This window comes from Neofelis nebulosa, chromosome 7 (genome assembly GCF_028018385.1).
Source record: "Neofelis nebulosa isolate mNeoNeb1 chromosome 7, mNeoNeb1.pri, whole genome shotgun sequence".
NCBI classification, from domain to species: domain Eukaryota; kingdom Metazoa; phylum Chordata; class Mammalia; order Carnivora; family Felidae; genus Neofelis; species Neofelis nebulosa.
In genome coordinates this window covers 74,898,237-74,919,595 of record NC_080788.1, presented here as the reverse complement: position 1 = coordinate 74,919,595, position 21,359 = coordinate 74,898,237, and the positions used below count along the sequence as shown (strand labels likewise).

The following is a 21,359-nucleotide window of genomic DNA, read 5'->3' as shown; positions in this document are numbered from 1 at the left end:
AAAGGTAACCGTGGCTCAACCCCAGATGATGGTTCTGGGAAGGGAAAGAGGAGGAAAATGATCACAAATCTTATAAAGACTCAGTCTTGGGGCACCTGGCTGGCTCTGTCGGTAGAGCATGTGACTCTGGATCTTGGGGTTCTGAGTTCAAGCCCCATGTTGGGTATAGAGCTTACTTAAAAAAAATTTTTTTTAAATAAAAATGTAAAAAAAGAAAAGATTCTCACGGGTCATAGAGAAATAGGTGGCAGCCGGACTTGGCCTAGGAGCTGTAGCTCGCCCTGCTCTGGCTCCCAATTTAGGCATTAACAGCCACTGAAGGGCACCTCCTTAGAGACACCAGCACGGTCACCAAGTGCATGCCACCAAAGACCCACACAGGAGTCACAGCGCCTCCTTGTTCTGTGGTTTGGGAGGCTGCTCCTCTGGGCCCAGGGGTTCTGGTGACACCACCTCTTCTCTCTGTTCCTCCAGCCCAGGGTAATAGTGCTTCCTGTAGTCACCACATCTGGTCACCACAGTGCCTCCCTTTGCTCTTCCAGCCCTCCAACACTGGACTAGCCATTCCCTGCACACACAGCCTATATGGAGTGCCTTGTGTGGGCTCATTTTCCTGGATGGGTCCAGACTGACACAGAAATCCTTCTGTTTTAGGGGTGGGAAGAGGAAAAGAAAGCTGAAAAGGAGCCAGAAAGGCAAGAGGCAAAGTAAGTGTGTCTCGAAACTGAAGGGAAGAGGCGCCTGGGTGGCTCAGGTGGTGATCTCACGGTTGGTGTGTTCGGGGCTCTGAACTGACAGTGTGGAGTCCACTTCAGATTCTCTGTCTCCCTCTTTCTGATACTCCCCCTCTCATGTGCACTCTTTTTCTCTCAAAAATAAATACACATTAAAAAAAAGGAATGAAAGGGAAAGAATGTTTGGGAATGGTGAGCAGGAGTCACTGACCCTGAGAGAGGAGGAAGCATGAGAAGAGGCTGATGATTAGAGGAGCAGGAAGAATGGCCAGACCTTCCAGAAGCAGCCCCTGGGAATGGCGGGGGTAGGAACAAGCTAGAGAAAGACTCGGCCTCCTCTTGGGAGACTGTGAAGGGCAGGCAGCTTGAGGGAAGTGTCTGATGTGGTGCCACAAAATCCGTGCGGGTGTTTGGCTTACTGGGCATTGGGCAATGGCCCCTTGTTCGGTAACACCCTTATGGATAGGCAAACACAGGCAGATTGCCAATGGCCACCTCTCAGCCCCTGCAGAGGACTAACCATAGTATGGCAGCCAGGAACACCCTGCAAGAGGGGTGTTTTCAAAATCTTCATGACTTATTAATTCAGCAAATGTTTATTCAGCACCTCTTATGTGCCAAGTGCTACTCTAGGTGCTAAGGATATAGTAGTGAGTTATTTCTTTTTAATATTTATCTTATTTTTTAGAGAGAGCGAGCGAGCGAGTGTGGGGGAGGGGCAGAGGGGGGGCGGGGGGTGGGGGCGGGGGGGGGCGGAGAGAGAATCCCAAGCGGCTCTGCACTGTCAGTGCAGAGCCAGATGCAGGGCTGGAACTGACAAACCACAAGATCATGACCTGACCGGAAACCAAGAGTTGGATGCTCAAACGACTAAGCCACCCAGGCACCCTCAACAGTGAGTTTTTAAAAACTTATTCCTCTGGGCACCTGGCTGGCTCAGTCAGTAGAATGTACAACTCTTGATCTCTGGGTTGTAAATTTGAGCACCACACTGGGTGCAAAGATTACTTAAAAATAAAATCTTTTTAAAAATTAAATTAGGGGTGGCTCAGTCGGTTAAGCATCCGACTCTTGATTTCGGCTCAGGTCATGCTCTCATGGTTTGTGGGCCCAAGCCCTCTGTCAGGCTCCATGCTGACAGTGTGGAGCCTGCTTGATATTCTTTCTCTTTTCCTCTCTCTCAAAATAAATAAATAAATAAACTTTTAAAAAATGAAAAAAATAAAAATTAAACCAAAAAGTCTATTTCTTCAAGGAGGAGCTTACATTTCTGTGGAGGGAGACAGGTAATCAAGAAAGAAACACAAAAGGGCAGGTGCTGACAAGTGCTCTGGAAAACAAAACAAAACCAAAACAAGGTGAGGAAGCTGGGGAATGTGGGATGGGGTGTTTCATATCAGGCCAGGTCAAGCAAAAGATGATAAAGCAGTAAGTGAGCAAAGGCCTGAAGGAAGTGGGAGAGTACAGAATGTTCTGGACAGCAGGAAGCACTAAGGCAGAGTCAGGTGCGCGGTATCATTCACGAAACAGCAAGGAAGCCAGTGTAGCTAGAGTGGATGGACTGAAGGGGAGGATAAGAATAGGGTTTGAGCAGAGAAGTGATGTATCTGATATTCACTGTAAAAGGTTGACAGTGACTAGTGTGTGGAAAAGACACTATAGGGGGTTGAGATGATCCCTCCATTCTTAGAACAATATTACTATAGATAGGAATAAAAGTCAAACCCCACAAATACAGGCTGGTGCTCAACTGGCTGGGTACCAAGAATAATAGAAGAAAAGCTATAGGTCAGAGTTGTCTACACCCCAACCATGAGACAGTAGTGTGGTAAAACAGGCAATCCTGCAATATGTGACATCTGACCCATGAAGACTAGGACGCTGACTCTGTGCCACGTTTGGCCTATACAGGGCCCCCTAGCACACAGTTGCCTTATGATTGCAATGCTTTCCACCTGTCCCACAGCCCAGGCTGCACACAGGCCTGTTCTCTCCATAAGTGTTTTCTCCCACTGTTTTCCCTTCTCTTCTGGCTGTGCCTCTAATGCTGTCATTCATTCAGCAACTACCATGTGTAAAACTTAATGAAGAGCGCCACAGGAGAGTCTCTGATAAGGACTTGGAGCTTGAATCTTTTGTTAATTGCGCCTAGAGAGCTCTGTCTGCTGTTGGCACAAATCTCTCTTGTTAGCCCCTTCTGGTTTGCCCTCTAACTGAGGGCTTTTTCTCCACCTCTCACAGATGCACTCTTGGAATGTCTGCCCTGCCAGACAAAGGACTTCTCTACAGCCCAAAATCACTGGCTTCAGTTTGGGTCAGGACTGGCAACCTAGTCTCAGTCTCAGGTGAAGAAAAACAGGGCCAGGGTTGGCAGAATGGTGCAGGGAGTCGAGGGCTCTTTAACTTCTCCCCGTCCCACCTCCAAACAGGGCCTTTTTTCCTGGCAAGCTCAGGTCCTACATGGTCAGAGCAGGGCCAGGGTCACAGCCAATCCCTATCTCCTTCCCTCTTAGGTAACAGAGAAGAGAGGCCCAGTCTAGCCTTGGGTCCAATGAGAATGAAACCTTGAAGTGGCTTATTTGGACCAGAGACTGGAGCCAGTTTCTACCCTGCCAAGAGGCAGGGAAAGTTTCCTTCTCCAGAGCTTGGAGATGCCAGCCTTGCGGATTCCCAAAGGTCTGTGGCTCTGTGTCCAGCCTCCTGCTCCAGAGCCCCAGGCAGAGTCCTGGAGACTAGACACAACAGCCAAAGGCTCTGGGAGACCACAGGGGCTAGGGACGAAGCTCCTGGCCCAAAAGCTGTGGCAGAGAGCTGTGTATTAGCTGCATGGCCTCTAAGTGGCAGGAGCGAGAGGCCGGGAAGGAAGGGGAGGTCCGGAGCAAGGACTGCTGGACCAGGCTTGTGGCAACCACTCTGCCAGGCTCTTCCCCGGGCCATGCAGCTTAACTCTCTTCACACTCGTGAGGCAGGACTATGTCCAACTTAATAGATAATAAATCTGAGTCTCAGAGAGGTCACACAACTTTCCCCAAAACACACGATCTACAGACTCCAGAGCCTGTTCAGACACCGAGGCTGCTGGGAAGAAGCCCCTGCAGCCTTGTCAAGGGCCCCAGCTACTTGTGTGGAGCCTGTGGTCAAGCTCAGGCCTAACATCCAAGTCGTGTCTATCATGAGGAGTTACTGGACAGTTGAATGTCAAGTGACTTCACCCCTTACCCTCACTCTACCCCTGTCTCCTACAGGGACCCCCACCCTTCTGCCCTTCTCACCCTAAGTTGGCCACATCCCAAACCCATCGGATAATGGGTTTTACTAGTACAAATGCATTCCAAAGGGAGGGGGGTCCAGCCCAGTCGTAGCTACCACAGCTGCTAGAGGTTTGTCCCAACCTTTAGTGCTTTGGGCTTCTTTGTCTGCCTCCCACCAACATTCCCTCTCCTTTCTGCAGCAGATTCCCACGCCATTGGAGCCTAGCATAAGGAACAGTCCCCAGCTCGTCACAGCTTTGCTGCGCCCCCACACCTCATCTCCCCTCTCCCTGACTGCCTCCTCCTCACCAGCGTGGGGATTTGGCTGGAGTAGCTTGAGCTTTGAATTTTAGAACAAATCCAGAGAACCCAGTAGCCCAGGGGGACCTGGGAAGGGGCTAACAACACCGGAGGTCATGTGACTGCCTTTGGCTTCTTATTGCTCCTCAGGCTTTGCTTAGCACTGAATTGGGGCCCCTGCCCTCCAGAGCCAAGGGGTAGGGGTGGAGGGCAGCACAACCACAAATAATACCACATAAGAAACTCTAGAGCTGACCTAGGCATACAGCCCCATGTTTTTCTTGGCGAGCGATCCACACCACGGAACAGGGACATGCTGGCTGCTTAGTCCGCACTGAAGGGTGAAATCGCCTTCAACTTCTCCGTGCCTCACATGATGATCGGCCTGCACCATCTTGACCTATTCCAGGGTGGTTGGAAAGCTATGAATCAAACAACAGATGGGACAGGTAAATGTGCTCGTGTAAACAGAGATTCATTAGGGAGGTATGTGGGAGGGGGGGGTGACCTCGTGGTGTGAAAGCCCTTGTTCTCTTCCACCTAACACTCAGTGCAGGGGCACCTCCTGGTCGCTATGGTTACAAAGAGCAGCCCTGCCAGGGAGAACCTGGAGTGTAAACAGCAGGAACCGGGTCTGCGGCTGCCATGTCTGGAAGGAGGCCTCACACAAGGGCAAGGGAGGAGAGGTTTGGACCCCTGTAGGCTCCCCAGGCCAGAAGGAGGAACCTCTTTACCTGAAAACAAATTTCCCAGGTGTGGAAATCTCCCCGCACTTATTCTTGGCACACAGCATTTTGAACAGTCGTTCCCAGTTTACTTCAAAGATGTCAGTTTTAAAATATTTTTTTCAATTTCTCTATTTTCATCATAGAGAAAGAGTCAACTAGATGTGAATGTGCCTTTCACATGTGCTCGTTCCCCATTTAATAAGGAAGTTCTGTGAGAAGAAGCAGTTGCAGCCTCGAGAGGTGAAATTCTGCTCTGGAAAATAAGACGGGTGAACTGCTAAGTCCAGAATGAAGACCAGACACCAGGAAGCCTGAAGCCGAATGTCCTGTATGCACATAAGTATGATCATTGTGGTTTAAACGGTTGCCTCCTTCCCTTCCCGTGGCTGCCAAACAGGGATGTGGGTAATGATCACAATTTGCTGTATCTTCAGGTTATCTTTACATACAAATTGAAACCATTATTATGAAATAAAATGGAGTACTAACGTGGGATTTAGGAATGCTCATGAATTTTCCTTCATATCTGATGTGCTGGATAACTCTGGCCTTGACTCTCACCCTCTCCAAGACCCCAGCTGCACCCATGGGGCCAGCCAGCACCGGTCTGAGAATCCCAGGGGGCCCTAACCCCACCTCGCAGACGCACAGGTGCAGGGGCTGTGAGAGCCAGCAGTGCTGAGGTAAGACTCAGAGCAGTGCCCTGGCAGATAGTAACCTGACTGGTTTCTCTCCCCCTTGGACATCTTGTGCCTGTTGCCACCCATGGCTCAGAGGTACAGATTCCAAGATCCACTGGCCACCACTGGCCTGGGATCAGCCTTCCTTCTCCTGATCCTCTGCTCACCATGCCAGTCATTTAATGCACATAAACACAGTGTGAGGCAGGGTACGTCGGTGTGTACCCAAATCTAGTGCAGCCCCGTTGACTGCTCAGATGGTTAGAGTGCCCACCTCCCTTCTCCCACCCCACCCCACCCTAGGAAAAATTCAGCTCCCTCCTCCCCATTTTGAAAGAGAGGGGTGGGCAGATGGGGAGAGAGAAAGAGAGAGAGAGAGAGATCAAGAATCTCAAGCAGGCTTCATGCTCAATGTGGGTCCTGATGTGGGGTTCAATCCCACGACCCTGGGATCATGACTTGAGCCAAAATCAAGAGTCGAATGCTTGGGGCACCTCGGTGGCTCAGTTGGTTAGGCATTTGACTCTTGATTTCAGCTTGGGTCATGATCTTGCAGTTCATTAGTTCGAGCCCCACATTGCTCTCCGCACTGACAGTGCAAAGCCTACTTAGGATTCTCTCTCTCTCTGCCCCTCTCCGGCTCTCACTCTCTTGCTCTCTCTTTCAAAAAAAAAAAAAAATTGAGTTTGACTCTCAATTGACTGAGCCACCCAGGCTCCCCCAGACTCTTATCTCTCAGCTCCACTGCATAATACAGAAGGTTCAACCCCTTAGCATAACCTCCAAGACCACCCCTGATTTCAACACTAACCTGCTCCCTTCACAGCACCCACAGGAAGCAAATGGGCTTAGGAGGCATGTGGGGGTACCAGAAAATGCTGGACTTAGAGGGGCATGGACCCCCCTCTCAGAATCTCACAAAACAAATATTGTCCTCTCCCCAAGGGAGGGGTGGGGAATGGATATTCATGCCCCACTTGCCCATTTTATTTGAGTCCCTTAGTCTATGGCCCTCCGGTTAAAAAGCCCTGCTCCTGGTGAACTTGGTCTCACAGTGTGTAGAGAGAGAAACAGAATAGAATTCTCAAACATCCTTTCTCTTTTTAGCAAGCCAAACCTTGGAGCAGCCAGAGGCAGGAGCGATCAGGCAGGGGACAGCCATCCAGAACATTCTGGAATCACCATCTGAGGAGCAGAGGGGAGCTGTGTGTGCAGCCAGCTGTGGTCAGACAGAGGAAATGCAGGGTCTGGCTGCTGGCCATTCTTACCCTCGCTCCCACCATCAGGATCTCTGGCCCCATCCTGACCCCTGGTGGCTGCCCATGGGATGAGGTGAGCATTCTTCCCAAGCTCCTCCCTGCCCTGGTCCCAGCATAGCAGGAAAAATGAATCCCCCACCCCACAGGTCCTGGCTAGGGTCCCCAGGAAGTACAAGTGTGTTTCCTAGGGGTTTTTCAGGAGGGTTTACTCCACTGTGGTCACCAGGTGCCTTCTCAATGTAAGTCCAGAGACCAATTAAACAAATGTATATAAAGAAAGCCCTTTCACCTGCCAAGTTGGCAAAAGGTGTGTTAAAAAAGAGGTGTGTGTCTGTGTGAATGTGTGTGTGTGTTATAACTAAAAGTTAATGCAGGCCGGGGTGCAATAAGACCAGCACTCTCATGCACAATTCGTGAGAGTACAAATTTGTATAACCCTTCTGCAAGTGATCCGAGCAAAATAAATCCAAAATCTTACTAAGCATTCTATCCTCTGACCCAGTAATTCTGTTAGGAATCCAGCTTCAAAAAAATCAATACTCAAATAACATGAAACCCAAAATTTGAAATAAATGGGAGAGGAAAAAACAAGATAAGCCAAGTGTGATCATCACTGAGGCTGGATGATGATTACATGACAGTTCTTTATTCTGTTTTGTTTTGTTTTGTTTTTGTCTGCTTTGCTATATGCTATGAATTTGCCATGATATTTTTAGAAGAAAGCATCAGAGATGCAAAGATTTGTATAAAAGATGTTAATTTTTAATAGCAAGAACTGTGCAAATGGCAAAAAAAAAAAAAAGTGCTATGCTGGGATGGTTAAACAAATTATGCTGCATCCAAATAGTGGGATATTATGCAGCCATTAAAAACGCAAGAGTGTTTTCATGATGTGGAAAAATGCTTATGTGATGCAAAGCAAATAAGTAGGAATCAAAATTGCATATGTAGTATTTAACTGAGTATGTTAAATGAAAAGTGCATAGGGGTGCCTGGGTGGCTCAGTTGGTTGAGTGTCTGACTCTTGGTTTTGGCTCAGGTCATGATCCCCAAATTGTGACATCAAGGCATGTGGCAGGGTGGAGAATGCTTAAGATTCTCTCTCCCTCTGCTTCTGCCCCTCCCCACTCATGCTGGCTCTCTCTCTAAAAAAATAAAAATAAAAAGTGCATAGAAGGAAACCATATGAAAATACGCTAACATGTTTGTTATACAGTGAGACTAGGGGTGATTTCTATTCTTGATATTGTCCTTTATTTTCTTAATTCTACAATAAGCATGTCTTTTATAAATAGGTCCCCAAATTGCCTTTGTGGAAGTATACCAACTTGGGGGTCTGAGATACATTCAGCTCCAAGGACTGCCATGTATTAGCCATGCAACATTGAGCAAATTCACATCTGGGTCCCAGATTCCTCACCTATAAAACTGGCATAACACCAACCTATTTTTCAAGCCACCATTTACTGGGTCTTCACTATGTCCTAGGCAGTATGCTTGGGGGGGGTTTCTGCATATACAATCACACACACCATTCATACATGGTCATTTCAATCCTTACAATAAGCTCTGGAGTAGATTAGGGCACTGCCATCTTAAGAACTACACGAACTGTGGCTCAGGAAAATTAGGGAATGTGCTCAGTTTTACCCATCTAATAAACAGTACAGGTGGGATTCAGACATAGATCTGACCATCTTTGAAAGCCCTGTTCTCAGACCCTCCAGCCTGGTCTGCTTATGGTTACAGTTCTTTTTTCTTTCTTTCTTTCTTTCTTTCTTTCTTTCTTTCTTTCTTTCTTTCTTTCTTTCTTTCTTTCTTTCTTTCTTTTATATATATATTTATTTTTGACAGAGAGACAGAGCATGAGCATGGGAGGGGCAGAGAAAGAGGGAGACATAGAATCTGAAGCAGGCTCCAGGCTTTGAGCCGTCAGCACAGAGCCCAACTCGGGGCTCAAATTCACGGACCACAAGATCATGACCTGAACAGAAGTCGGATGCCCAACCAACTGAGCCACCCAGGCGCCCCTACAGTTACATTTCCATTGGACTGAATGCAGTAATGCAGGTAAAGTGCCACACACAGTGCCCAGCTCCAAGCACAGAGCTGCTCTACTGGTTGGTTCCCTTTTCTATGACCTCAGCATGATGGTACATTGTGGCAAAACAAACCAGTGCACCCTCCAAAAAAAAGCACCTCTGATTTAAAAGAAGGGATTATAGGATCTGCAGGGACAAACCAGACTGGGGCTGGAAGACTGCCTCACTCAGGGAGATATTGGGGGCTGGGACAGTGTGCCAAGTTCAAGGATAGTTCTGCCAGTGACTTCTTCAGGGCTTCATCAGCTCTACACATTGCTTTGCAGCCTGGAATTCTGTCCAGAGTCACTCCACCGAGCAGGCATCAATTCCTACCTTCCACTTACCCCTCCCACCCTTTCTCCCTAAAGAACAGGGCACAGGTCTCACCAGTCCTGTAGATTTCTTATTCTTCCCTTTTCTTGGAGAACAGGAAAATCTTAGGGGCTGAGTAGGATGAGGCCCTGTGTGGAGAAGGAAGTCCTGAATATCTGAGGGTGAGGAATGCGAGGGTGGTTGGCTTGCTCCAGAATCCTTTCTGGATTCATCCTTTAAGATACCTCTTTCCCTAGGGAGCCAGCCTAACTTAGTTTCCATCTCTACTCTCTTCTACCCCTCGAAACTGTTATAGCACTAACTACACTAGAGTTACTTGTTAGTTTACTAGTGAGTTGGTTAGTTTTTTGCTAGTAAGCTCCATGAGGACGACACTCGGTCTCTAGCACCTAGCAATGTGCCTGGTACACAGTAAACTATGTAAATGTCTGCTAAATGGCAAAATGGAGGGAGGGAGGGAGGGAGGGAGGAAGGAAGGAAGGAAGGAAGGAAGGAAGGAAGGAAGGAAGGAAGGAAGGAAAGAAGAGAGGGAGGCAGGGAGGGAGGGAGGGAGGGAGGAAGGAAGGAAAGGAGGAAGGAAGGAAGGGAGGAAGGAAGGGAGGGAGGGAGGAAGGAAAGAAGAGAGGGAGGCAGGGAGGGAGGGAGGAAAGTCCTCTCTACCAAGTAGACTTGGTAGTCTTGGCCCAAGTAGACTCACAGCTGCCCTGTTCTGTGCAAAGCACTTAGAAGATGTGATCCCTGCCCTGGAGACTTAAAATATACACATTTCTCCAACTTTGTATCCATCTTTGGGAAAATACATTGCAAGGGTAATTCCTGTTTATTCCAAACCTCATGCTCTTTATTTTACTAAAGTACTCAAAACGGAGCTCCTGAGTCTGAGGGAGGTTCCCAAGTACATGGAATCCTGGGAAGAATTATAGGGCTCAGAGGTCTGAAGTCTAGCGTTCTAATCCTAGCTCTGCCACCTCAGCTGTGTAACCTCCAGTGAATGACTTTCCCCTCTGGGCCTCAGTTCTCTTTGTAAAATGGATGGGCCTGACTTTGTATGAAAATAAAAGCAGTTGGGTATATCTGACTATTTACCCCATTGTGTGTAACTGGACAGTATCTTCCCTCCTAAATGCTTAGGTGCAGGATAGATGCATCAGTAAGCTGAGGGGCAGAAAGACAGCATGTGCCTATTTCAGTCTGTAAAAAGGAAGGCCCAGGATGCGCTCCCCCTCTAGTGAGTGGTTGGAGTGGTGGTCGACCAAAGGGGGGCTTACCACAATAAGGGCCCACCCAAACATGTCTATGTGTCTTAGCCCCTAGGTTTACAAAAGGCTCCAAAGCCCCAGAGTCTTCATGGCACTACCAAGGACGAACCCTTGTTCACCATTCAAAAACAATACACCCCTCATACCACCCTTCCCCCTTCGGAGAGACAACCCAGGGAGAAATAGTCAGCAGAGGTGGAAGATGGTGAGATCTGGAAAAGCACTGGTGAAGCCAGTCTTCCTGCAGGGCCCCATCTCAGGCTTCCCCAGAAAGTGCAAGTAGTGGAGCTTTCTGGCCCCCTGCAGCAGTTACTTCTGGAGGACAGTGGGTTTGGTGGACACAGGCATCCATGCCCAAAGGCTTCCTGGCTTCAGTCCAAGCGGCTGGCAGGTTCATCCTTCTCCCTAGAGCCCCACGAACACCACTTCCGGCCCTCCTGTCTCTGCTTGGGCTCTAGCTGCCTGGATTTCTATGCCCATGCCAGGCCTTCCCTGTGCAGAGCTTTCTCGCTCTCCCTTACAACCCTTATTCACTCTCACTCTCCCTATCTATTTCTTTCTCCTTCCTCCTCCTCCCCTGCTTCTCTCCTCCTTGCCAACCCTCAGCAGGCCCAGAATGGGTCCCCCCTCCCTCCCCCACAGCATCTCCCCCTCCTTAGCTCTCACCCCTGCACCTCTTTCTTTGTATTCCTCTCGCCCTCTCCCGGCCTCGCCTGTATCTCTCCTCCCCCGCCTGCCTTCAGCCTCCCCCAGCCTCCCCATCTTCAGCTCAGTCTCCTCCCTCTCGCTGTGCTCCCCTCCCCCTCTCCCCCAACCCTCGGTCTCACCCCACTCCCCGCCGCCGGCATCCCTGGGTTTCTTTCCACCCTAGGGGGGGGGGGGGTCTCTGTGCCCCTCATTCTCCTCTCTACCTGCCTCTACTTTCACCTCAGATTTAGCCGGCACCCATCCTTTCCTGCCTGGGTCCCCCACACACACTGCTAACATCGCCACTGTGTCTTCTTCCTCTCCTTCTCTCCCCACCCTCTCCTCTTCTCTCTTCTCCCTGCCCCTTTAAATCTGCCTGGCCCAGCCTCCCCCGTGATGCTGGGATGGAGCAAACATTGATTTGTGCTGGGATGGAATCGGAATTTTGATTTTTTTTTTTCCTTTCCCAACCATAAGAAGGGAAAAAAATAATAAAAAACACCTCCTTTTGATAGCCCCCTCTCCTTTCCCATCCAGTTCCCAGCTCCTCTTCCCTATCTCCATCCAAGGCAAAAATTTTCCCCTCCACTATTCTCATCCCCCCCCCACCCCTGCCACTACCTCGCCCCCCACCCCCATCGTCTGCTCCTCCAGCTGGGGAGAGAGGGGACTCTCTCTTGCGGCTCCCCCACCTTCGCTCTCTGGGTAGGAGCGGTCTCTCCGGAAGGGGAGGGGGCTTTGACTTGCCGGGACGAGGTGGGAGTGGAGGTATCCTGCCATGGATGCTGTGCCTGGGAGGCAGCCTGAGCCCCAGCCCACATGGTGAGTAACCTGCCCCCTCCCTTCCGCCTGTCTGCCCATCCCCACCCTCGTCTTTTCCCTGCGGAGCCTCCTCCATCCCCATCTTTCCCCCCACCAAACCCACTGCCCACCTTGGTCCGATCTCCCCCCTACATTTTCATCCTCCACCCCTTGCCTGGGATGCCAGAAAATCGGGGCAGAAGGGTCCTGACAGCAGCCTGAGGAGCGGACGGCCTACGACTCTGCCCAACCCCCTCTCAGGACCCCCCCCCCCCCAGCAACTGCCATCCACACCCGACACTTTGGGGTTCCAGGCTGGAGAAACGGGACTCCTGCTTGGGGTTGGGGCCCCAAGTCCTGGGAGGGGCTCTCAACAGGAAGGAGGGGTGGGGGAGCCCCCATGCCCCCAAAGCTTAAGAGCTGCTGGAAGATGCTGCCGAAGGGTGGGGGGTTGGGGGGCGGTGCTGATGCCCCAGAGCCTCTGGGCCAGGGAGCGGCGGGCAAAGAGGAGGGGCCTCGCTCGCCACTTCCCCCCTCTTTCTCCGCAGCCACTCAGGATGAGGGTCCGGCCCTGCCAGCCCGCGCTGGGGCCCCCCCGCCCGGCCCCGGTCTAACTGCCCCCGCCCCCAGGCCTCGCCCCGTTCGCAGGCCCCCAGCCGGCTCTCCAGCCCCAGGATGCGCTGAGCCGCCGGGGGGCTGAGGCCGCGCCAACTACATGCATGTCCCCCGGGGGCAAGTTCGACTTTGACGACGGGGGCTGCTACGTGGGGGGCTGGGAGGCGGGGCGGGCACATGGCTACGGCGTGTGCACGGGGCCCGGCGCCCAGGGCGAGTACAGCGGCTGCTGGGCGCACGGCTTCGAGTCACTGGGCGTCTTCACGGGGCCCGGCGGACACAGCTACCAGGGCCACTGGCAGCAGGGCAAGCGCGAAGGGCTGGGCGTGGAGCGCAAGAGCCGCTGGACGTACCGCGGCGAGTGGCTGGGCGGGCTGAAGGGGCGCAGCGGCGTGTGGGAGAGCGTGTCGGGCCTGCGCTACGCCGGGCTCTGGAAGGACGGCTTCCAGGACGGCTACGGCACCGAGACCTACTCCGACGGAGGTGCGGGGCCCGGCCCACTACTGTCTGTCTGCTCGTCCGCGTGCGCCTTCCCGTCGGCCTGTCCCGTGTACGCCTTCCCCACCATCTGCACCTGTGCCCCGCTGTCCTCCTGTATGTCTTCCCCATTCATATGCGCCCCGTGCTCCCATCTTGTTGCCCTCTCCTCCCATCGCACACGTCTCTCTAATTTGTCTGGCCCCTGCCTGCTTCTCCCTCTACCCAGTCTGCAGTCTGCCTGCCCTCACCTCTTCCCTGTCTGCCTGTCCCTCACACCCCCCCCCCCCATCTACCTGACTCTCACACCCTCCATCTGCTTGTCCCTTCCACCCCTGCTGCCTGTCCCACACCTCCCCTCTCCACCTGCCTGTCCATAACACCTCTGCTCCGCCTGCCCCTCACATTTCCTCAGCTTGCTCCTCATAGTCCTGTCTGCCTGTCACATGACTATCTTAAACACCCCGTCAGCCTGTCCCTCACACCCTCTGGACTATCTGTCCTTCATACACCCCAGCCTGCCCGTCCCTACCCCTTTCCCTGTCTACCTGCACGCCCCAAATCCACAGATCTCCTACTACCTGTCGGTCTTCACCGTGTTCTCCCACACATTCTGACCCAACCTGGCCTGTCCCAGCTCCTAGTGCTTTTCCCCGACCTCCACGCTAACTGTCCCCACCACTCCCTCCCTACACTTGGGCCTTCGGGGCGCTTGGGGCCTAAGGTGCAGGAAGCAGCGGGTCTTGACCCTTTCTCCCCGTCCTACCCCGCCCACAGGCACCTACCAGGGCCAGTGGCAGGCCGGGAAGCGCCACGGCTACGGGGTGCGCCAGAGTGTGCCCTACCATCAGGCGGCGCTGCTGCGCTCGCCCCGCCGCACCTCCCTGGACTCCGGCCACAGCGACCCCCCGACACCGCCCCCACCCCTGCCCCTGCCGGGCGACGAGGGAGGCAGCCCGGCCTCAGGCTCCCGGGGCGGCTTCGTGCTGGCCGGTCCGGGGGACGCTGAAGGCGCGTCCACCCGCAAGCGCACTCCCGCGGCCGGCGGGTTCTTCCGCCGCTCGCTGCTGCTCAGCGGGCTCCGGGCTGGCGGGCGCCGCAGCTCCTTGGGCAGCAAGCGGGGCTCCCTGCGCAGCGAGGTGAGCAGTGAGGTGGGCAGCACAGGACCCCCGGGCTCCGAAGCCAGCGGGCCCCCGGCCCCAGCTCCGCCCGCCCTCATTGAGGGCTCTGCCACTGAGGTGTATGCGGGCGAATGGCGCGCAGACCGGCGCAGCGGCTATGGTGTGAGCCAGCGCTCCAACGGGCTGCGCTACGAGGGCGAGTGGCTGGGCAACCGGCGGCACGGCTACGGACGAACCACCCGCCCGGACGGCTCCAGAGAGGAGGGCAAGTACAAGCGCAACCGGCTGGTGCACGGGGGGCGCGTGCGCAGCCTCCTGCCTCTGGCCCTTCGGCGGGGCAAAGTCAAGGAGAAGGTGGACAGGGCTGTCGAAGGCGCCCGTCGAGCCGTGAGCGCTGCCCGCCAGCGTCAGGAGATCGCCGCTGCCAGGTGGGCATCCGCTGCAGAGGCCAAAGCTGGGCTAAGTGGAGAAGGTACCCTGGGGACAGTTGGGGGGGGGGGGGGGGATGGGTAGTTAGTGCCTAAAGGAGGGCCATGACCAAAGGCCTAGGGCTTGATGGGGAAGAACAGGCCTAGGGCCAAGCAGTTGTAGCCCTGGGTACCAGGAGTGTTTATATCTGAGGCTACAGGTGGATGTGGGTGTAACCGTGGGTGGCTGGGTATTTGAGGGAAGCCGTGTTAGACTATAAGTGTGTCTTAGTGTCTTTTGTGGGGATGTGTGTCATTGTTGTGTGTGGGAGTAGCAATGAGCGCTGGCTTATACAGGCTCAGAAACCTCTTGGAAGTCAGACATGTCCCTAGTCTTCCTCTTGCAGCTGGGGGCAGCAGCCTGGGTCAGGGAGACAGGGAGTGTGCATTCCTAGCCACCTCCTAGCCTGCCCACCAGACTGATAGAATTCCAGCCTTGGGGAGATCTAGTTTGTACAGCTGATCTATCCACATGAAAAGATAGTTCCTGTCACCTTTGCCTCCTCTGCCTTCCTTTACCCAATTGATAAAGGTTTGAGGGGAGGAGGCTTGCCTGTAAATGAAATTTCCTTTCTGTAATTCAGATTACATTTCCATGCATCGAGGACCTTATTATCTAAAGCAGCACTGTGCAGTAGGAATATAATGTAAGCCAAATATATAATTTTAAATCTTCTAGTAGCCATGTGAAAAGATTTAAAAAGAAACAGGTAAATTGAATTTAAATAGTACTTTTTTTTTTTTTAAGTAAGTCTTAGGCCCAACCCGGGGCTTGAACCCAAATGACCCTGAGATCAAGAATCGCACATTCTGCAGAGTGAGCCAGCCAGGTGCCCCCTAAATAGTACATTTTTATTTAAACCAGTGTAGCCAAATTTTGATGATTTCAACATATAATCAACATAAAATTACTAATGAGGGATTTTACATTACTTTTTTTACTAAGCCTTTGAAATCTAGTATATATATTTTATATGTATAGCACATAATTTCAAATCAGACTAGCTACATTTTAAATGCTGGATTCGATAGCACAGATCTAAAGAAAGCCAAAAACCCATTTGTAATGCGATTCACAGGCCCCTAATTTATATAACTCATACATGTAAATTTTCACATGTTGGATTTTCTTTAAAGGGGAGTGTACAGTTGAAGGATTTTGTTTAAATTTGAGACTGTTTCAGAGGATCAGAGGCCAAGATGTGTCCAAATATGCTTCAGTGAGTTTGTATAATGGGTGATCAAGTTATGTGTAGGAACGTGTCATTTCCAAAGTAGATGCCTGAGCCAGAGATGTCTATCTGTAGATACATCTCAGTGTCTGGGTGGTTAGAGTCCAGAGCCTTAAGCCAGGGAAGGGGGAGGGCAGGGCACCAGGGAGCACTTTAGCCTAGATGAAGTACAGGCATGGGCAGGAAAAACTGATCCCAGGAGCTGAGAGATCAGTCAGTGGGAGGAGGCTGGTTATTCTCCCCAGCAACAGGCCTGGCAAACCTGATTGGTTGCCAGCTACCATGGAAACAGCAGAGCCTCAGCAGCAGGTGCCTCTGCCAGGTAGCCTGATGACTGATTCTGCTGCCTAGGACTTGCTCATCGACACCCTCCAAACTCAGAAACAGGCTCGAGTTGTCAGTGTTGCAGTTTTTTGGCCGCCGATAGAATTCCATGCAACCCAAGACTGTGATCGTCATCCCCTGCCCTAAACCCTGAGACCAGCTTACTTTCAGGAAGGGACTAGTCATATAGAGTCTAACAGCACAAAGACAGAAGAACATGGTCATCTGAGGTCCCTCCAAACAGGCTCTAAAAGTCCTTAACCCAGCAGATTTGAGGGGAGGAGGCTGACAATATCTCCTGAGGTACGTCAAGAGGGGATAGACTTAAGACTACAAGGAACACCACCACACTTCTCTCTACCCCCATACCCAGTCTGCCTTCCTAAGCCAGATGAAACAAGCCTGGGGCCAGAGGGGTCTTGATCCATTTAAGCCCAAGTATATCTGATTACCTTTATCTCTGTTCCTTTGTGCCCCACCTTCAGTCAGGATTACAGAACTAATTTAATGATCACAGGGCATCTGTGATTAACAGCAGAAGTTGAAAGGGAAGGTAAATTGAGGAAGCATCTGACATCAGAGGGAGAACTGGGAAACAACCATGGGGAAAGGACTGATAATGCTTCATGGTGGCCTGTACCCACAGAGCAGGGCACAATGGGAGAGACATGTGAAAGGGAAGGAAACTAAGAGCTTCCTCAGAAGATGTAAACACTATAGTGAGAAAGCATGCATGGTAGCTGGGAGAAGAAGTAGGAAAAACAGAAAGGGGAGACCCATGCTTATCCCAGTTCCAGAACTCAGAAAGGAGGTGATGGTGCAGGGAGACAGAGGCAATGACCAAGAGGCAAGAACAGTGTGATAACAGAAGAGGCTGAAGAAAAGCAACCTGTGAAATTCTCATGTTAGGAAGTCTGCAATGAAGAGACAGGGTTAGTAGTAGTAAGGGGAAAGGAGGCAAAGGCTCCTAGCACAGGGAGCAGATGGCCCAGAACAAGGGGCAGGGCAGGGAAAGCTGCTGGGAAGTACCAAGCAGGTGCAACTACAGAGAGATGTGCTAAGAGCATGAGGTCTCCTCTGTCCCTGGGAAGGGAGCAGGATGGGGCTGGGATAACAGAGTTGAGGGCAGCCAGGGAGGGCCTGGCCCCTGTTGCTGGAAGAAGGAAGGTGTTACTACAGGACATGATGGTGGCAGGTATGAAAGGAGCAAGAAAGTGTGATGAGAGCAGTCACAGCCCAGGTCTAGGAGAGGAAACCAGAAGCCAGCTGCCCTGCCAGGCCAGGGAAGGGAGCAGCCAGCAGTGTGTGAGCAAGAGTGAGGACTCCAGAGGTGAGCTCAAATCCAGAGGACATGATGTGGCAGGAACATGGGCCAGGGGACTGGAGCATCGGAGCAGGTCTGCTAAGTCCTTGCCCCTGGAACCCGACAGGGCGGCAGATGCCCTTCTAAAGGCAGTGGCAGCCAGCAGCGTCGCTGAGAAGGCTGTGGAGGCAGCTCGAATGGCCAAACTGATAGCCCAGGACCTGCAACCCATGTTAGAGGCCCCAGGTGAGGCGTGGGCAGCCTGGGGAGCTGGAGGGGCTCAGGTGTGGGGAAAGGGAAGGAAGTCCCTACAGAGGACTGGGGATGAAAAAGCCAAGGTATGAGGGTCTAAGGGGATGAAGAGGGGGGCCAGACCCAGTTGTTTGGAGAGTGCAACCGGGAACTTATGAAATTTAGTAATAAGGACTAGGGGCTTGGGGTCTGGCTATGAGAGGCTGTAAGCCTGGGGATGCAAAGTCCTGGGAGGTGCCCAGAGAGAGGGATAAAGCTATAGCTCTTGCTTCCCAAGGCCAGTTAGGCCCTTCTGATTCTCAGCTATCCCTGCTGCAGGCCGCAGACCCCGGCAAGACTCAGAAGGTTCCGACACAGAACCCTTGGATGAGGACAGCCCTGGGGTATACGAGAATGGACTGACCCCCTCAGAGGGCTCCCCTGAACTGCCCAGTAGTCCTGCCTCCTCCCGCCAACCCTGGCGACCCCCTGCCCGCCGGAGCCCACTGCCTCCTGGAGGGGACCGGGGTCCCTTCTCCAGCCCCAAAGCTTGGCCTGAGGAGTGGGGGGGGCCAGGTGAGCAGGCAGAGGAACTAGCTGGCTATGAGGCCGAGGATGAGGCTGGGATGCAGGGGCCAGGGCCCAGAGACGGTTCCCCACTCCTCGGAGGCTGCAGTGACAGCTCTGGAAGTCTTCGAGAGGAGGAAGGGGAAGACGAAGAGCCCTTGCCCCAGCTGAGAACCCCAGGGCGCTTGGAGCCTGAGCCCATGGCCACGCCAGTCCTGAGGGGCCCATTCTCAAGGGGTCCTGAAGCCGGGTGCCTGATGGAAGAGTTTGAGGAGCCTGCTGCAACGGAGAGGCCCATCCAGCCGGTGAGATGCCCTCCATCCCCGCTTTGTGGCCCCTTTTCTCCTCAAAGCCTTGCCTGTCATCCTTTCCAGACATCTCTCTGATCCCTTTAGGGGCTCTGATTTGGACTCAGATTCCTTTCTGCCTGCCCAGTCTTGGACCATATCCCACCTTAAAAAAAAAAAAAAAAAAGGGAACTTGTGAACTGCAAGCAACCTTAGAAACCTTCATCTCCAGCTCTTTCGTTTGACAGATGGGGAAACTGAGGCCCAGAGCACTTAAAGTAATTTGCCCAAGGTTACCAATAAGTAATGGTAGAGCCAAAACATCTTTCCCTGTTCTCCTTCCATATCATTTCCAGCTCCTGGTTTCCTACTCCACCCCCCCCCCCCACCTCCACAGTTTCTCTCTTTGGTGCCCAGAAATAAAAAAGGAAAAGCTTGTTCCCTCCCTACCCTGAGTCTCCCTCCCTCTGCTGGGAAGAAGGGAAATGGGAAAGGAGGCAGAAAACTGGGAGGGGTGGAGTTTCCCCAGAACCCTCTACTCTGATTGGATGCCGGGCCTCTCCTGTTTCCTAGCAACTACATCCTCACCCCTTCATCCCTCTGCTTTACTGCAGTACTGGCTGCTGCTGCCAGCGTCTGCTACTAAGGCCAGGCACCTTCTGCCTGGGCCACGTGACATGCTGCTAGTGGGAGGGGAGTCGAGGGAGGAGGGAGGAAGGGCTGTTCCCGACTTGAGGGAGCCTGAGAGAAGGCGGGGCCCTGCCTGGGAGAAGAGAGGTGTTTCTGCAATCTAAAGCAAAGGTTGGACACGCCCCTGCTCTGACCTCTGAAGAGAGGAGCCTGGGACCCTTCAGCTTTGCCACTTGCCAGGGCAGGAAGTTGGGACCTGTCGCTGGACACGGTCCTTAGGGACTGAGACTGCATTTCCTTCCCCTTATCTCTCTAGGGAGCTGCCAACCCCCTGGTGGTGGGAGCCGTGGCCCTCCTGGACCTCAGCCTGGCGTTCCTGTTCTCCCAGCTCCTCACCTGAGGCTCCTGCCCAGCCTAGTTCTGGCTTCGGTTGCTGCCTCTTCACTTCTTTGACCTGCCTTTTTCTCTTTTCCTCCTCCTGGTTGTTTTTTTCTCCTCTCTTTCTTTCTCTTCTCCCTTCCCATTCTTTTCTGCTCCCCCTTTGTTTTTGTCTTTTGCTTTTTCTTTCCAGCTGTCCTTTCAGATTCTCTCATTTATTCTGGATCTGTCTCTGTCTTCCTCACTCTCTTCCCCACCCTGCCCCACCTCTCTCTCTAGATTGTTTACATATGAAGGGCTTTTCTCGCTCAGAGTTGCTCTCTTCTCTGAGACACACAAATCTAAGTCAGACCATTGCCCCATGTCCTCCCCGCCTTTTCTTTAGACCTGAACTTCGGTGAGGGTGGGGGTTTGGTATCCTGAGGGGTCTCCTGGAAGCTGAGTGGGAAGGAAGAAGAAAATGGAGAAGGGATGACTGTATACTGGGCAAGGCACTGGCTGAGCTGCTGTGGCTCCCTGACCCAAGGGGCCTGGTGTCCCTCTGAGGCCTAGTGGAAGAGCTGGAGGAGGTATGGCCTCCATCTCTGACCTTGGAGGATCCGATCTCACCTCCAAGCACTGAACTAGGTTCTCGCCTAACTCCATCCTTCCCTGAAGGAGATAGGGGAGATGAAAAGTAGAATGACTCCCTAGGATCTCCCTCTTCCTTTCCTCAACAGCCAGCCTCTCGTCCAACCCCCCTAGGGTGGCATGCCTTGTCAAGAGCAATGTGTAAAGGAAAGAAAATGTCTAACGCAGTCACGTCTACCCACTGACCTCTCCCACCCTCTTCTCCCCCGCTAAAATTTATTTGGTTGGTCTGGACTCACTTGTGGCCTTTGATTAGACTTCTAAGGGGCCTGAAGAAGACATTTCTATTGCTGAGGGTTAGAGGCACTTGAGCTAGGACCCCACTCCCCAACTCTGGCAGTTGTGGTGTGCGGGTTGCAGGGAGGCATTTTGGGGAACACAACCAGCCTAGGTAAGAGGAACTCAGAGCAGCAGAAGCTGTGACAAGTTTAGTAGTCTAAATGGGTTATATCCCTTCCCCCCATCACATCAGGATCTTGTGAAATGGGAAAACAACAGAAAGAGGGATCGAAGGAAGCCAATCTCTCACACACTTTCCAGGCAGGGCAGAGGTGGCAGTCAAACCAGGGTGAGAGGTGGGTGGAGAGCCCTGTTTGAGATTGTGGCTGATCCCTGTTAATAGCTTTCCCCTGGGGGCAGGAAGCCCTAGGAAGAGGGGGACCCCTCTGTAGGGTCCCCAGGGGATCTTTCCTCCCTCCCCTGCATGAGGCAGACGCAAGCTGCCTGCCAATCCCCTCCCTCAAGGAATGGCCTTGCCTGGGAATGCCCACCATACATACCCTCTTCTTTTTTTCTAGTCAAACTCTGTTTACTCCTTGGCCTGCCTCCCTCCCTCCCCTCTAAACCTTTACTTCTGATTTCTATTTCATGGAATTTGGGATTGAAGTTAAACTACAACAGTGCCGCCAACACCAAGTCTTGCAGGAAAAAAATACAAAGAAATTTAACAAAAAATATATTAATAAAAAAGTTCAAAAAAGG

At 52.4% G+C, this 21,359-nt stretch overlaps 1 protein-coding gene and 2 long non-coding RNA genes across 7 annotated transcripts in view; 2 read left to right on the top strand and 1 right to left on the bottom strand.

Annotated features, from left to right (window-relative positions):
- LOC131516986 (uncharacterized) overlaps positions 1–9,425 on the top strand; it is a 14,157-nt gene extending 4,732 nt beyond the window's left edge. The window contains exons 2-8 of the long non-coding RNA XR_009264324.1: positions 655–707; positions 1,990–3,079; positions 4,186–4,734; positions 4,837–5,038; positions 5,157–5,353; positions 6,801–7,025; positions 8,807–9,425. This is a non-coding gene — a long non-coding RNA (uncharacterized LOC131516986). The remainder of the gene's footprint in view (positions 1–654; positions 708–1,989; positions 3,080–4,185; positions 4,735–4,836; positions 5,039–5,156; positions 5,354–6,800; positions 7,026–8,806) is intronic.
- LOC131516987 (uncharacterized) overlaps positions 1–12,385 on the bottom strand; it is a 19,198-nt gene extending 6,813 nt beyond the window's left edge. The window contains exons 1-4 of one of the 4 annotated variants that reach the window (XR_009264326.1): positions 12,248–12,385; positions 9,424–9,497; positions 5,020–5,266; positions 4,542–4,707 (exon numbers count right to left, since the gene is read on the bottom strand). This is a non-coding gene — a long non-coding RNA (uncharacterized LOC131516987). Of the gene's footprint in view, positions 1–4,541; positions 4,708–5,019; positions 5,267–6,810; positions 6,903–9,423; positions 9,528–12,247 lie in introns of those variants that run through there. The other 3 variants (XR_009264327.1, XR_009264325.1, XR_009264328.1) reach the window with 3 other exon arrangements.
- On the top strand, positions 10,033–21,359 carry JPH4 (junctophilin 4). 2 transcript variants are annotated; one of them, XM_058738588.1, is made up of 6 exons: positions 10,050–12,137; positions 12,665–13,214; positions 13,986–14,757; positions 17,783–17,901; positions 18,226–18,758; positions 19,687–21,359. In XM_058738588.1, exons 2-6 carry the CDS (start codon positions 12,836–12,838, stop codon positions 19,768–19,770), a joined length of 1,887 nt encoding a protein of 628 aa, XP_058594571.1. In that variant the 5' UTR covers positions 10,050–12,137; positions 12,665–12,835; the 3' UTR covers positions 19,771–21,359. The 2 variants fall into 2 exon arrangements, 1 of the variants encoding a protein (XP_058594571.1); XR_009264307.1 differs by lacking the exon at positions 19,687–21,359 and having other exon boundaries at positions 10,033–12,137; positions 13,986–14,801; positions 18,226–18,338.

Excerpts from the sequence above, each read along its gene's own strand:
- JPH4 (XM_058738588.1), top strand. The coding sequence starts at position 12,836 with ATGTCCCCCGGGGGCAAGTTCGACTTTGACGACGGGGGCTGCTACGTG. Across the intron at positions 14,758-17,782 it reads CAGGAGATCGCCGCTGCCAG|GGCGGCAGATGCCCTTCTAA; the intron begins GTGGGCATCCGC and ends GGAACCCGACAG. Across the intron at positions 18,759-19,686 it reads CGGAGAGGCCCATCCAGCCG|GGAGCTGCCAACCCCCTGGT; the intron begins GTGAGATGCCCT and ends TTATCTCTCTAG.